The sequence below is a fragment of the Dermacentor albipictus genome, chromosome 2 (genome assembly GCF_038994185.2).
Source record: "Dermacentor albipictus isolate Rhodes 1998 colony chromosome 2, USDA_Dalb.pri_finalv2, whole genome shotgun sequence".
Lineage (NCBI taxonomy): Eukaryota > Metazoa > Arthropoda > Arachnida > Ixodida > Ixodidae > Dermacentor > Dermacentor albipictus.
Genome location: NC_091822.1, coordinates 209613862 through 209630986, shown reverse-complemented (window position 1 = coordinate 209630986; position 17125 = coordinate 209613862). Strand labels below are relative to the sequence as shown.

General features: G+C 43.5%; 1 protein-coding gene across 9 annotated transcripts in view; it reads left to right on the top strand.

The window, feature by feature from the left end:
- Der-2 (Derlin 2) overlaps positions 1–17125 on the top strand; it is a 70310-nt gene continuing 53185 nt past the window's right edge. Inside the window, exon 1 of one of the 9 annotated variants that reach the window (XM_070534662.1) lies at positions 1–323. In XM_070534662.1, coding sequence (XP_070390763.1) covers positions 213–323 — 111 coding nt within the window. In that variant the 5' untranslated portion in view covers positions 1–212. Of the gene's footprint in view, positions 324–619; positions 654–13590; positions 13751–17125 lie in introns of those variants that run through there. The other 8 variants (XM_070534667.1, XM_070534663.1, XM_070534666.1 and 5 more) reach the window with 8 other exon arrangements.

The window sequence follows — 17125 nt, the reverse complement described above, 5'->3', positions numbered from 1 at the left end:
TATGCCGCAAGCGGCTCCGTCTGTGGCTCCGTGTCGGTGTGATGTCGGCGGTCCTGTCTCTCCCTCTGTAGAAGCAGTGAATTACACGTGGATTAGTGCGCCGACTCACCCAGGAAAAACGAAGGAGCCGCTATGCCACTAACCGAACTTGTGTTGTAGCCTGTGGCCCGACTAATGTGTGTGCACTTACCTCGAACACTGACCGAGACGTCATGGCTCTGCGTATGTTGACGCAAGAATTTATGCAAGTCCCTGTTATCACTCGGACATACACTGCAGCGTGCGTGCTTACGACCGCAGCAGTAGTAAGTAGTGGCATCGAGGTACATGCTTGAACGTTGTCGCCTTGTCAATAGATCTCGCATTAATGTGTATTGCGTTGCTGCGTCGTGGTGGGCGTTTTAGGCAGTAAAATGAAAGGAAGCGATATATATGAGACGCGCCACTGGTGCTGCCGTTGTAACGCGTCATTCAGCAGCCGGTTGGTTGCTCTGAGATTCGATTTGTTAGAAAGAGTGCTTGGCTGCTTTGGCGCGCACGCGTTGAGGATGGAAACGGCTCGGCTGCAGTCTGTTTGTGTCCTCTTTCTCCAGGACAACGTGCGATGAAGGTGGAACGGAAGCATTGGTAACCGTCGGTAAAACATTATGCAGGTAGAGCACTATAGCGCATGTGTGGAAAGACTTGCATTGTTTTCATGTACAAATCGATGTGATGACGTACTCGTTTAGTTTGACCTAGGGCACCAAAACGTTTATGATAATTTACGATAAGATAGGAAAAGAAGCGCATTCATTTATGAAAAAGCAACAACCACTTTCAGCTGCTATCGCTGTACAAGTTCTTGATTCAGTAAAGAAAAGTCGCTCAAACCAGACGGAAATTGCCAATTGGAACGATTTGGATATTTCTAAGTGTGTTTTGGGACACTCATTGGAAACATCCAACAGGTCCATTTGAGCCAATTGGAACATAGGCAGAGAGCTTTCATTTTTCCAGGCGGAGGGGGGGGGGGGGAGGGCTGGGACCCGATTAGCTTTCCGAACACACACACACACACACACACACACACACACACACACACACACACACACACACACACACACACACACACACACACACACACACACACACACACACACACATTTCTTATATTTCTTGCACTTGTAGAAACTTTGTGTGACCTCAAAGAATTGAGCGCTGAAATTATGGCGTTATATGAGTATATAGCAGACCCCATAGTAGGAGACAGTTAAATTTCACAGGCTGAGTCCTCTTGGCAGCGTAATCTTCCTTCATATAATTGTTACACACTTGGCTATCACTAATACTGCTTCGCCGTTCCAGCAAAACTGCAGCCTCTCCCTTTGTTTTTTTCTTTTTCTGTGAGTCCGAGTATAAGCGCTGCTGTGCATGACTGCTGTTGATTCTTATTTTGAGTGAATGCAGCTTGGCCTCATTTCAGTTACTTGGTGAATTATAGTGTTCCCCAACTGTCATGCATCAGCACTTAAAGAAGAGCAGTTGCGTTACTCAAAGAAAACCTATTGCATATTCTTTGCAGTACAGTGGAGTAGCTGCCAGTAATTCTCTCATTACTGTGATTTCATTTGGTAATTGCAATTAGTTATCTCACTCTAGAAGTACTGTGCTGATTATGAAAGTGTCACTGAGGCATTTGTAAGCATCCCCAAATGACATCTAAGTGTGGTGTTTTCAGCGGTGTACTAATTGCATACAATTCCGACTGGCAGAAAAACTTCACAAAGTATGAAAAATACCACTTGAGTGCGCTCCCACCCGTATCATAAAGCACCGTCCTCAAATAAGCTGATTCAAAGCAACTGCATTGCCTGTTGCAGACCCGAAGAGACAGCAGATCACCTTGATAATGGTACGGAAGAAGCACCAACAGCAGTTTCACAGCTTCACAGCTATTCCTTCCTCTCATTTCTACGTCACACTTATTATCCGTATCTCAAGGCCGACTGATTGCATTGACAACAAAAGCCCCTTGATAAGACGGCCGAAGCGCCGCTCTGACCATGCACATAATGCAAAAAGGAATGTAATAGGCATAGAATGTTTCAAAATCCCGGCTTTGCTCACACCGCATTGAAAGAGTGCGCGCGAAGTTATATTTCGTGCCAGAAACTTGCTTCGGTAAAACCAAGTAAAGTGACCATTTTATTTTTCATGAAAGTGTATACGTGCTGCAAAAACAGGTTCGTGTCAAAAAATAAAAGCGAAATAAACCGACTGGGAAGTGACCAACATGTAGAGGAAAGGCAATACCTGTGCGTTCAGGAAAGTAAATATACCACTTCTAAATGAGCCGAATTGGCAATCAGGATGTCTGCACAAAAAAAAAACAAAAAAAAAAACAAAGGAAAGTCAGATTTCAGTGTACCCTTATTATCTGTGAATATGTAAACTCTGTTGAGCACCAGTCTAGAGGATGTGTTGTAATAGGTCTCTTTTTTTGCAGCTGGGTAGCACTGTGGCCATTTTATCGTATCTCCAGTGGCTTTCTTGATGACCGACGCCGGAATTCTGTGGTGCACATCCATTATCCCTGAACGAAAAAAAGCAGTAAAAAACACAAAGGACAAGAGGAGAGGTTCACACAACAAACTCCAACTGGCCCAGTTTCAACCCTTCTGCAAATGAACTAATCTGACGTCCATCTCGATCATGTACGCACAATCTTTCACATAACCTCAAAGAAAGAAATCGAGTGGAGAGAGGTCAGGTGACCTAGCCGGCTAATTCACAGGCCTGTGCCTTCCAATCTATTGCGCATGAAAAGTCGCATCCAGTGAGTTTTGTTCCCAGCTGGTGCTGTGTACTGGTGCGTCATCTTGCTGATACCACAGAAGTGGAAGACGTGATAGCGGGACTTTGCTGAGAAACTTGTCCACCAATCCTTCAAGGATTTTGTACTCGTATCGCTGTCCAGTCATTGTCTGATTGAATAAGATGGGACCAATTATAGCGCTGGCATAAATCCTGAACTGCACATTAAGCGACCACTGGTACTGGTGCAAATTGCGCTTTACCCAGTGTAGATTGGAGTCCATCCAATAGTGTACATTATGCAAATTCGCCTAGGCTTTTCTGCGAGAGTTGGCTTCATCTATGCACATGATGTTGCTCAAAAAGCCTGGTGACTTATTGGCTTTTGTGACAATCCAATTCAAGAAATCTAGACACTTCTGCAAGTACCTATCTTCCCGGAATTGATGCTGGTTAAGGTGGTTCGTGTGAAAGGCATAATTTAAAATCCTCCAAACTGATTACTTGGAAATTGGCACCTGGGCGGCCATGTCCTGCACACTAGCATGAGTGTTTGAGGCCATAAGTGCTAGAACGTCCTTGCGTAGGCCAGGACTCAAAGATGGGAGTCCCCGCCACTGTTTCTTGAAGCTGCCGGTTTGTCTCAGGTTTTCATAATTTCTGAGAGCTGATGCATTTGGTCTACTGGCACACTTCCATGCCTGATATATATTTGCGGCCTTCCATTTGTTGCCATTTGCAGATCTCAAAGCAAGGATCATGTTTACACACCTTTAAACTTTCGCACTGACATTGTCAATTTGCTTTTGTGGGGATAGGTATAGTGAAAAAAAAGAAAAAAAGACATCCGTGCACTTTATCTACGCTAAGACAACAGCTATCATAGCTTGTTTCCAACTAACACCAAACGCGACGAGTTACTTCTGCTGGGGCACGGCAGGTAATGTGCTAGCTCGATCATTATGTTTTTCTTTATTTCCTTCATTTCGTTCAGGATAACTCAGAGGGAGCCTGTTCGAGGGCGCTGCTTTATGATGCGGGTGGGAGTGCAGTCACTCGGTATTCTCCATATATAACGGGGTTCATTTATCATTCCAAAAAAATATCAGTAGGCAATTAGTTAGATGGGCCTTGGCTGTGCCTTCAAGTGCCTCATTGACACTTTGATAATCAGGATAGCATGTCTTGAGTTAGATAATTAAATATAGTTACCTAATTAAATCTCAGTAATGATACAATTACTGGCAGATTCTCCACTGTATACTGTAAACAATATTCAGTAGGTTTTCTTCGAGTAACGCATTGCTTTTTTAAAAATTCTTGGCGCATGACAGTTAATTGGACACCCTGTATATATTCATGACCTTTGCATGCAAGTGACGATGTTTACACCCCTTCTAGATGTCGTAAATTATTAGAAGAGTTTTTCTTTATGAGTCATTAGCATTGCTTACTGGAAAGAGAAGCAATACTAAGATGCATAACATTCACGTGCATTTGACACGTTATTGATAAAAGTCTCTGCTGAAGGGGTCAATGAAGTCTATAGGATTTTTTCATGGTAAAAAAAAAGCACTTTGAAGCGTGAACATACAGCAACATATTCATTCTCTGGGCATAGGGTATTTAGAAATATAATTTTAATTGGCTACCTCCTTCTCTTTCAAAAATATAATAAACTTTGTCCTGTGTGTATATTTAGATATATTGTGTGTGTGCATGGTGCTTAGAATGGAAATTTAAAACAATGTTGAAGGGAGAAAATATGGATGAGGCAGCCACCGCTAGTGCTTCTAATGCACGTGTCCTATTGCAGAAATAAAGCGAAAGTATAAACTGAAAGCAATGGATGTCCGTGCCAACAATGATGCAGTAAGCTATCAGCCCCAGTAAAATTTCAAGTAAGAAGGTCGAGGATAGTCAAATGAAACCACAAATGATGTGGGCGACAAAGCTCTGGTAATGGCACTTTACGTGTGTGTGGGGTGGGGGTAGACCTCAGCCCTCCCCTCTCCCCCCGCCTGGAAAACTCTGCAGGGGGCTTGGGCTCCGTAGTCCCCTCGTAGTCAGCACCTATGATTGTACCCCGTTGGTCTCTCAATTGTACTCATTGGGGCCAACATTAAGAAACAAAGGAAAGGGGAACATTACATAGGCCCTAATCTTGATATGACACGGATATACTTGAAACTGCTTTCGAGAACGTACTCATGCATGACTACACTATGGCAGTTATCTTTAATGACATACCCACCATCCACCACATGACTATGAGAAGTACATGTTAAGTGCTGTGTACGTGAAATTTGGTTGACCAAGTGGTGTCAGGTGTTCATGAGAAATTGGTGATGTTTAGATTTTTAACTTCAAAGAAAACTAAATGCTTCTCTCCATTGATCATACCAAAATACAAAGTTATTTTATTCAAAACTCACATTATAATTGAAACAGTTTGTTTGAAGTAAAGGGTCTGACAGAATCCTGTCTGGTACGTGGATGATGAAACAGTATGATTATCAACTCTTTTCTTGTTTCACGAGATTGCTCATCCACTGACTACCAGCTGTTGGAGCCAGTTGGAATATGAAGCTTCATTGATGTCCTGTTGGTACCAACTATACTTATTTTGATGCCCAATTGAAACTTGGGCCTCCAATGATGTCCAATTTGAACCACTTAGATGCCATTAAAAAATCCAACTGGACTCGGCACACACACACCAATATATTTGACTGGGTTGCCTAATACCCCTGTCACACGGCACGCGTAATGTCATTCGCAGTGAATGAGATTGTCTTAATGCCATTTTTGTTGTTTCTACATGGGCATAGTGTATGACACACACAGATAATGGCATTTGCCCATCGAAAGAATTTCCCGAATTCACGCAAGCGTAACTTGTGTAATCTTGATAACAGGGGTTCGGCAAAAATTACAATATTGATAAGCAAAAACGAAATGTAATAATAGTAAAGGTTGTCATAATTGCTGTTATGAATGTTTAAATAATTATATGACATCCAGGACGATTGTTAAAGTAGTTTGTGCAGTTATAGTCTTGTTCCCAGTCTCTGACTGGATGCTAGCACCTCTTGTCAGACATGTTTACAAATGCTCATCCATTTTTTTTTCCATTTCTGCATATTGTTTTCAATGTGGGGCTGCGCTAAAGTCCATCCAGCAACTACGGAAGCCAACTCTGCAGCTTCGTCAATGGGGGATGAGAAGCGAAAAGTGCACTGGGCCGATGACGAGACATGCATGCTGCTGAACGTGTGGGCAGACCACCTCACCGGATCAATTGAAGTGATAGCGCTAGATTGACATGGACATAAAAGACGACAGGATGTGCGCTCAATCCAGCGCTATGACTTCAGTTGATGCAACGAACCAACTAGCCTAAAAATCTGCACTCTGCCTCACGGATTTGCGGAGGGCAAAGCGCTACCTGAAAGTATACATGTAAATTGCCGAGTGCGTGCGTGTGCATGCCACGCTAAACTCCATCCACCAACCACGGAAGCCAACTCTGCAGCTTTGAACTAAACGTAACAGCGCAAACATATAAGACGAGCCACAAAAAGAAAGACACGACACACACTGGCGCTGGTGTGTGTCGTGTCTTTCTTTTTGTGGCTCGTCTTATATGTTTGCGCTGTTACGTTTAGTTCAGAAGTATGTACCAACTAGGCCCAAATGAAGTGTTTCTGCAGCTTTGTCAGCGGAGAATGAGAAGTGAAAAGTGCACTGGGCCAACGACGAGACACACATGTTGCTGAAAGTGTGGGAAGGCCACCTCACCGATTTGCGCAGGGCAAAACACAACCTGAAAGTATACATGTAGATTGCCGAGTGCCTGCGTGTGCAAGGTGTCAATAAACATAGCCCTCATTTTGTATACCCGTGTAGACAAGGAATGCAAGACCGCAATGACGTTCGGCACGAATGTCATTTACTGTGTAAGGCATTACATGTGCTGTATGACAGAGGTACTATAGCACTACTCATCAAGGGGTCCTTGAAACAATCTTGACAATTGTGCACGAGTGCAATGTGTTAGTATCTAGATCCTTCTGATCGTCAGGAGCCAAGTTTAAGTGCTCTGTAGTCTGCGTCAATCTTATTGACGAGTAACTTGTTCATCATCTGCATCACTACACATAACAGCGGCGCCAACTGCGCTTACACCCACCTCTGCCCATTATACTTAGAATGGGTGACTTCATAATGGGGTACAATTTCCAACCATAATTACTAGAGGGAAATCTGGCACTGTGATTGTTCAGCTACCATAGGAATGATGGTTAGTGCATGGATTTGGCTGATTCTTGTGCTTGTGGCTTCAAATGTTCTTGTGGCTTTGTTTATTATGCTTTATCTGCCTTCATTGTCATCAAGTTTGTGGGGATGCGCGACCCTCGCGCCTACCCTGATGTTTTTTCCCGCATAGCGCGTCTCCTGTGGTCCCGCTTTGCCGCGTGGCCTGCGTGACGTCAGCGCGGTCGATGTTGTTGAAGCGAGAGATGGCGCGAGCGTCGCGCCGCTGCGCGGTTATTTGGGTTCGGGAAAGACAAGGCGCTCTCTCTTGGGTTCGAGACAGCTAGCAGCCAGGACGTGCTGCACGTGCAGCAACGCTCTTCCCTGGCGGGTCGCCGAACAGCGCGGACATTCCGCGCGCGCGGCGACCGATGCATCTGCGAGACCACCTCGCGTGGCCGCCTTCGAACGCGCCACGATTCGCGTGACCATACACGCGAATGACCAGGCGTTGGGATCCAGCATGGGGCGAACATATTTGCTCGCGAGGACGCGGTGAGTCGGACTTCTAGATTTGTCGCGCGCCCATCGGCATGTTTTGTGGATAGCAACTTGGCTAGCAGGCATTGATGTATGAAAGGCGCAATAAATGCCCTTGTGATTGTTTGCACTACTGTGTTGTCGTTCCTTTGTCCCAAGAGTACGGTGTGAGAATCCCACATCAGACCCCACAAGTTCAAAGCATTCTATACTTTCCCAAATGCAGAACACTGCACTGTGAACTTGCATAATTGCTACTAATTGCAACGGTTGAGCCTGTTGAGGAGGCCAAATCTAAACTCACCAAGCATCTCAATGCACTGGCTTGCCCCCCCCCCCCCCCCCCCGCCTTCCCCTCGAGAAATTCATAAGGGTGTTCTATGCCACGTGTCTTCGCATGCATTCGTGGTGTAATCGTGTCACTATTGGGCCTCTGTGCTAGAGGTCCTGTGTTCGAATCTTGTTGGCGGTCAATTTTGATAATGTTTAATTGGTTATAACACTGTACTTTGTTGAAATCTGATTACTGCCCTTTACCCTACCTAACACTTCTACATCCTGCACTATGCTGGGATCGGCAGATAGTGTGAAATTTATTTCATTTCTTGTTTCTCCTGTTCAGCAACGCTGGGGATCAATCAATAGTAGGGCGGAAGAATAATATGCAGAAAACAAAGGTAATGCTCAGTAGCCTGGCAAGAGAACAAGAATTCATGATCGCCAATCAGCCTCCAGACTGTGCAGAAGTACATTTATCTAGGTCACTTATTCACAGGGCACCCGGACTGTGAGAAGGAAATTAACAGAAGGATAAAAAATGGGTTGGAGGGCATACAGCACACATGACCAAATCCTGACTGAGAGCTTACCACTGTCATTGAAAAGGAAAGTGTAGAATCATTGCATTCTGCCGGTGCTAACATATGGGGCAGAAACTGGCAGGTTAACAAAGAAGCTCGAGAACAAGTTAAGGTCCACGCAAAGAGCGATGGTATGGAAAAATTTTTGCCATAACGTTAAGAGACAGAAAGAGAGCGGTGTGGATCAGGGAGCAAACTGGTATAGCCGGTATTCTAATTTATTTTAAGAGGAAGAAATGGAGTTGGGCAGGCTATGTAATGTGTAGGACAGATAACCCGTGGATCATTAGAGTTACAGAATGGGTTCGAAGCAAAGTGTAGTTGAGGACAGAGAAAATTAGGTGGGATGATGAAATTAGGCACTTTGCAGGCGTGAGTTGGAATCGGCTAGCGCAAGACCAGTGGGTAATTGTAGATTGCTGGGAGAGGCCTTCATCTAGCAGTGGACATAAAAATTAGGCTGATGATGATGAACTTTGTTGAATATTATTAGTTTACAAAGTAACGAAGCCGTTTGAAGCCAGTAGGATGAAGTTAAGGCAAATCTGTAACCATCATTCCCATGCTGGCTGGACCGCCCTGCTTGCAGTTCCAGTATGCACTAGCGTCAGAGTTACCTCTGGTAATTAATGTATGAAAATCTATGCATAATGTCACCAAGGCAACTGATCGGATTGGCCACTTGTGTGACGACTTCGGAAATGCTTCAAACATGTTGCTCCACTAAGCTTCTCGGTAGTGTCATATACTATAACGTATACATAGGGAAAACACGGAGAAGGTGGGAGATGGAAATTCAAGACGACGAGCAAAACAAGAACAAGGTCAAAGCGGGAGCCAATGTTTTGACAAGAGGACTTGTCTTTTTCAAGGCGACATTTGCTTTCCTCAGCACAGTATATATAGGGAAGATCCTTCTAAAGGGGAGAGGGGGTTAAGGCGGGTGGGTGAGGCAACGACCAGGGGTGTAGATTTTGATTGGTTGATTGACTTATTTCCTTCTTTTGCAATATAAACTTTGCACACACTGAGTGGACCCTTAGCCCTAGGCTAGTTTGGGTCTAAAAAATAATTTTGTTTTATTACAATGGCTATTCGGACGTAGTAAACAACTTTGAACAATCATCAAATATCAGATCAACAGGTTTATCAACAATAAAGCATACAATTTTGATGAAATACTAAATCTAGCATAATGCCAAGCAATCTTAATCAAATTTAATATAAAATTGAACCTACATTATACAAAAGTATATTTGAAAAAGAAAAAGAAAAGCGGTAAACATAATCTGCTGAAGAAATGCAAATGAGTTGCACATTTGATAAATATTTCATTACGTCAGGGATTTGTTAACTGTTCCATGTAGTGTTGTTGTAATGTATAGGGACATCAGGTAACATTTTTGTTATAAAAGGAATAGCGTTCCAGATTTTAATACCACAGAATTTTAGTAGATGTTCACCGTAGACGTTATTAGTAGGAGGTATATTTAAATTATTAAAAGATAATTGCCTAGTACAATGAGAAGGCGCGTGAAATGATACATGAAAAGGATGATTGTAATTTACAGTGGTGTACACATATGTTGCTATATTTAATTTCCATAAGAGGTCGAATGGCAGAATCTGCAATCTGTAGAACAAAGGCTTGCTAGGATCACTATGCTTAGAGTTATTTATGATTTTCACAGCACATTTTTCCATTCAGCTTACTAGGTCCAGATAAGTTTGGTACGTGCCTCGCTAAGACTCAGTGCAATATGAGAGGTGACAATGAATAAGAGTAAAGTAAAGCATTGGTAGCATGGTGGTGCCAAAGTAACTATGGGCTCAAGTTAGAACACGACATCCCAAAGCTAATTTGGAGCAAATACATTGAATCTGCTTTTGCCAGTGTAAGCTGTAATAGATCTATAATGACTTGAAGGTGCTTAAATGAAGATACTTGTTTGATCTCAGACTCGTTTGTTACCAGCTTCATTTCATTGGTGGTTACAGATTTCCACCTGGAGTGGAAGGCGACATATTTATTCTTTCTTTTTTGTTCATAGTTAGTCTGTTATTTGAGAACAATCAGGCAATATTTTTTAATTCAACGTTTGCTTTTACCTTAAGATCATCTGGACTGTTAGCTGGACTATTAGCAGTAACCATAATGCGCGTATCATCAGCATACATCAACATGTTAGAAGATTCCAATATGTGCGGCAAGTCATTCACATAATAGGTTAAAAAGCAACGGTCCGAGCACCGACCCCCAAGGAACACCGGGGGTCGGTGCTCGGTACCACATAGAAGACGTGATGGCATTCACTACCACGGCTTGTTGATGATCGTGAGGGTAATTTAAAAGTAGCACAACCCCCCCCCCCCCTCCCAAAAACTGCAATTTGTTAATTTATCCAGTGGTACACTGTGATCAATGATATTGATTGCCTTTTTGAGATCTAAGAAAAAATCTGCTAACTTACTGTCATTGGAGCAGTGGGAGGCACAGCTCGCCTGCTCCGACCTGGCAGGACAAAAGCCCTTAATTAGCGAGGTCAGGCAGGTGGCAGAGGCCAGTGGGGCCCTGGACTGAGAGGCTCCGACCACGCCTCCTTCAAATTTTTTCGATTGCAATAAAGTTTCTATCTATCTATTTATCTATCTATCTACTGTCAGTGAATGTTGTGTTTATTATTTGAGTAAGAGTCGTAACGGCAGGGGATGTAGAGAAATTTGGTCCAAAGCTGTGTTGCTGAGGAGACGGCACGTCATACTTTGAAATATATTTATGAAAACACTTGGCAAGAAGTTTTTTAAAGGTAATGTTAATTATACTCAAAACGGAGATTGGCCTGTAATCAGTTGGATGAGAGCGGTTGTCATTTTTGTATACAGGAACGGGTGTATATGGGTTTTTAAGCAGGATAGGTAAGTTTGCTACTTCTACTGAATGCTTGAATGTACAGCATAAAACTGGTCCAAGGACAGTGGTATTCTCTTTAACAAACCTTACAGTTATCCCCATCTAATCCTGCCAACTTCTTTGTTGGCAGTCCCGGCACTATAGATCTGATTTCTTCATGGTCGATGTTGTACATTACAAAAGAATTGGTATTAGAATTTGGAAGACTATGTTGAATTGTAGGCTCCATAAATTTTTCAGCTAAACTTGGGCCAATGGAAGAAAAATAAGCATTAAATATTTCAACCATGTTGCTATCAATGACATCAGGAAGTACTCTTGGCGTGCGAGATTTGCCAATGACTTCATTCGCAACTTCTGAAGTTTTTTCGAATTACCGTTAGCCTGTTCTGTTTGACGTGCATGATAATCCTTTTTACTCGCTCTCATCATTGCGACCGAATTGTTATGCATTGATTTGAACTGACGTAAATAAAATTCATTGTCTTTATCAGATTTCCATTTATCGTACCAGTAATCCTTGCTCTTTATGACGTCCAGAGTCCATTTATTCATCCAGGGACATAGTGGCATGTCACGAGAATGAATCGACACTTTTCTACTGCTTCTTTTGATTGCATTTTTAAGAACCGAAACCAAGTTTAAAAATTCTTTATTAATGTCATCATGCTATATATTACCTAATTAGCTGTGAGAATAGCATTTTTTAAAACCATGTAGTCTATTTTTGTTACAAACCTTGGCCCATCATGTTTTTTTTTTCTGTACATTGTTGACAGAGACAAATATTGGCAAGTTATCTGTAATGGGCTTATCATTAACACCAGCAATAATATTCTCCTCAGAATTTGTTAATGCATGATCAATCGAAGTAACAGACATGGTAGTTATTTGTGTGGGTACCGTGATGAGATTGCGAAAGTGATATGACTTCAGTAAGTGCATAGAGTAATCATGGGCTGAACTACTGGTATCAGTGTTCATATCACCAACAATAACAACCAACTGTTTCATATTATTTGTTAGTACATTAAACATTGTTTCAAGTTTATCAAGAAAGGTGACAAAGCAAGGTTTTGAGGGACGATAAACTACACCGGCTGTAAGTTAGTATTCCAGCCTGACGAATTCAATGGCCCGTGTGCTGAATGAAAGTGACGGAAGGATCGTAAATGAATGCTCATTTTTCACGAAGAGAGCAACGCCTCCCCCACGTGTGGCTGCGATAACATTGGTTAATCAGGAATGACAATATTTTCGCCCTTCTTTAGCCACGTTGACAGCGATGACGTCAAATTGTTGCGGCCGCTGAGTTACAAACAGTGAGAAGAAGATTAAAATCTTTCCTTATGCTGCGAATGTTGCTATGGATTACTGACATACTTCAGTGAGTATATATGTTGTCATCATGTAATTTTGCATGAGACATAGTAGCCCTTGGCATTAAGGTAGCAACACAAGAAAATTAATTATGCCACATTGCCAAGATTGTCCTTGCATGTCGCATGAAAAATGCGCCAATTTTTATTTTTTCTCATCAGAATCTTGCCATCAGCCGCCCACACAAACTTCCAGTTTTTCTCCCGCTTTATCTGTATGGCCTTTCCGAGTAGCACCTTGTTTTCAGGGCAGAGCTGTTTGTTCAGGAACACCGGCTTGTTTCTCTCAGTGCTAAAAGTTGACCTATTCAATCTGTTTTTTAGCAGCTCACAAGATGCTGTCCCGTGTCGACCCAGATAGAAATTTCACTACCACGTTTGGTGGTCTAGTTCCTTGAGTTTGTACATGATGCACAGCATCAACAGCGTTTTTGGCCAGCTTTATGCCAATCTATGTTGCAATTTCATTAATAGTCAGGGCAACGTCTTCATCAGATGTCTGTGAAATTCCTTTAAGTTCAATATTTTTCTTTCTACTATACTGTTTGGTAGTGACTACAGTGACGGGGCCCGGCACTTTAACATCTGCGCTACAGTGACGGGGCCCGGTACTTTAACATCCACACTACGGTGACGGGGCCCGTCGCTTTAACAACAACACTACACCGACGGGGCCGTCACTAGAGTGTACTAGTACACTCTACCGTCACTATAAAGATGTCGGTATTGGGGGCGAGGACGACTTACGGAGTCGCCATCTGTCGGAAGCGCCTCACATGCGTCGGCGTTAAATAAAGGTTAAATAAACATACTACGCGGCAGCCCTCCTGAACAATTTTGCAAGTACTCTCGAAATGGCAGTATTCTACCTTTAAAATAATCATGTTGGACAAACAGAAAGCACAGAATGGTTTACAAACGCTATCTCTTTGCCTACTACGTACAGTAAGCTGGGACACTGCGAGCGGTCGCCGCAATCGATTCCACCGAACCGGTTTGCGTGAAACGTAAGCAATCGCTGAGAAAACTATGTGAAATATGTTCTTATAGTGGGATGGCTGTCTGTGTAAATAAATGTAGCATAACAGAATGAAGCTGCAATGCAGCGATCGCACGGGTTCGCGGTGACCGACTTCGCGTCTGCATGCATGTCCTCGCGCAATACTTCGCTTTCGCTCCGAGCACGTTTTCGCACCGTGCCGTGAGCTTTATGCCGCAGCATATGAGCACTTGACAGTACGCAAGCTACCATTGTTGCATGGACACTGTCGGAGCTGTTCAAAAATAATTTCGTTATAGCTAGGGTCTTCGACGCCTACAGCGACTTGTTATGTTCCGTCGCGATGATTCAGTCTTAATTTTCTTTTTCTTTTCTTCTAAAGTCTTGGAAGCTTCAATATCATTATTTCTCAAATTTCATCGAACTGCATGTTTATCGGTCTTCTAAGTGAGCAATTACCCGCTGCTTATTTTTCTTCATTGTCTGGTGCTACACAAGCAGGAACATGGGCCGTGCCTTTTTAAATGTGTTTTTACCGTTCGCCTTCCATTAGAGTGAACTTTCTTTCTTTATTATAATCATCATACGTGTTACAGTGCATACGCAAAAGATTGTACATTCGTGGACAAGTACCCATTGCGGTCGTTCGATCCGTATGTGTGCAATCAATGTATTCGATTACTGCACGGAAGTTGCTGACATCGTGAAATTCACGTGGTGTTGTGGACAGTACTGGAATAAAATACCGCGGTCCGTGAAGTGCTTGGCATCCCCATAGGCGCCAGCACCGAGAAGCTCATGCAGCTGGGGGTCCACAGCACTTTCGATGAGGTTGGGTCACAGAAGTTAGTCCATGTTGCCAGGCTCGCTTCCTCGCCTGCGGGGAGGCGGATCCTGGAGGCGCTGGACTTTAACCCGTCAGGGAAAGGCGGTGCGTGCTCGACGCGTGGTCGCGGGATGCCGTCACGGTCTCGCCGTTCCCGCGCAACGTGCACCCGCAACGCAATGTAGGCACACGCCGGGCCCGAGCGGCCGCACTTCTCGGATCCGTCGCCGACGATCCACGATCGGTCGCGTTCGTCGACGTCGCCCAATACGGTTCGTCCGACCGGCTCGCTGCGGCCGTGGTGGATCACAGGGGCAACCTAACGCCGCGTCCGTGCGGGGCAGGTGTCCGGATTGCGGAGATCCATTCTGCACTTTAGAACACATGCTCTGGCGGTGCCCCTCGTTACGGGACCACGGTCATCTCACCACAGAAGAAGAGTGGGAGGAGGCGGTCAGGCACGGTCTGACCGCCTGAAATGTTTGAAAGAAGCTTGTGCGGCCACTGACGTCGCTACAGAGTTGACGTAAAGTGCCGGTCATGTTAAAATGCCGGGCCCCGTCACTGTAGTACAGATGTTAAAGTGCCGGGCCCCGTCACTGTAGTGCACGCATATGTTAAAGTACCGGGCCCCGTCACTGTAGTACAGATCTTAAAGTGCCGGGCCCCGTCACTGTAGTCACTGCCATACTGTTTAGCTCAATTAGCTGCTGCTTAAAAGGAAGTTTTTGCTCGGGTGCTCCTATCCAAATACATGTAAAAGGAGAATTTGTCTTTCTTGGCAATGACTCCACCAAATTTGGCAAGGTTTGTTGCATTCAAAAAAAAAAAACTTAAAGTCCAGTGTCTGTTGGTTTCGAAGTTTTGATTTAGTTCACAAATTTTTTATTAAATATTAAATAAATTTTCTGAAAACAAAACTATCATGTTTAGAACTCCGTAACTCAGCAATGAAACTTAATATCACAATTCTGTGAATTTCATCTAATAGTACATCTAAAGCAGACAAAATTGATATGTTACACATGATTCTAAAAAAAATTTAGTAATATGGAAATACAACTTTTGCAGAACCCTTGTACAGAACGTGATGAATTCATGTTAAGATATAAATTGGCATATCGAATTTGTTTGCTTTGAATGATCTAATAGCTGCCGTATACAGAATCGCGATATCTTCTCTTGATACAGCGCTATTAATTTGTAAACTTGGTGCTGTGCTTCTATTTTATTTTAACTTCTGAATTTCTGAAAATTCGTGTAACAACATCAAAGCCCTAAATCGAAGTTTCGTTACCAACAGTCACTAGAATTCAACTTTCTCTCTCAAATACAACGAATTTCATTAAAATCGGCCCAGTGGTTATCTCAAAAAAACATTTCTGCGTTTTACATGTATTTGAATAGGCCGCATTGGAGTTAGGTCCGAGCTAAAGCTTCCTCTTAGTTTCTTTCAGTTCCTTATTTAGCTTGCTGTTTCTTTTTTGGCATCCTATGCTGCGATTCTTTACTTCGGAAAGTTCAGAACATAATGTCTTCATTTCGGTTCTGAAGTCTTCAAACTCTCATTAATGCATCCCATTGACTTTGTGACAGCGATCAATTCGGCCTAGGTAGCATTCATGGTTGGATCCTTATTCTTGATCATGCTAGTCAGATCAGACATAGCTTTAACAAACTGCTTAGTCATTTCCACCAAAACTTTTGTGACTTCCTTGATGCTGCCGGGGGTTTATAGACCAGGGACTTAGCAAAGTCAGACAAAGCATCTGGTGCACCTGACATGATTGTACAGTAAAGTAAGCAAACAAATTAAAAACAGCTTCTTCAGAGTGGCGCTGCAGCCACAATATTAACAAACGAAGCAATAGGATATGTGTTGTTCCCACCTGTAATGTTGTAAGATGGTGGTTAGCAGACATGAAGGCCAGCTGCCAGGACCGTTCTGAAGTGCAGAAAGTAGCTGTGTTGTAGTTAATATAGGCAAACATGATGCCGCCCCTCGCCTCAGTCCCCGAACAGATGAATCCGTGCTTGACCGTTGAATACGATGTCTATCAGGGCGTGCATGCATCCGATGTAGGGTAGTTTGGTCTATGCCAAACCCACGAGGAATTCTTCACTCCATCAGATAGTGTCCAGGCAGACCTGTGCACTCAATCAACCATGGAGAAAGGAAGGGGGGGGGGGGACTATCTGCTCTGCTGCGGTGAGCTATTGTCTCTCTGAAAGAGCTCCAGCGTAGCAGTTAATCCCCCCCCCCCCCACATTGTTTAGGCGCCTTCCACGAAAAACACACAGCCTACTGACACACGGCCATCTGAAAAGCACACCTTTCTTTTCAATTCTACACCTCCACCGCTAACACACTCTTGGTCATCGCCGCGCCCACCCGCCTTACTCCCCCTCTCCCCTTTAGAAGAACCCTCCCTATATATACTGAACCCTCCCTAAATACTGTGCTGGAAAAAGCATATGTCACCTTGAAAAAGACAAGTCCACTAGTTGAAACGTTAGTTCCTGCTTTTACCTTGTCGTTTTGCTCATACGTATATC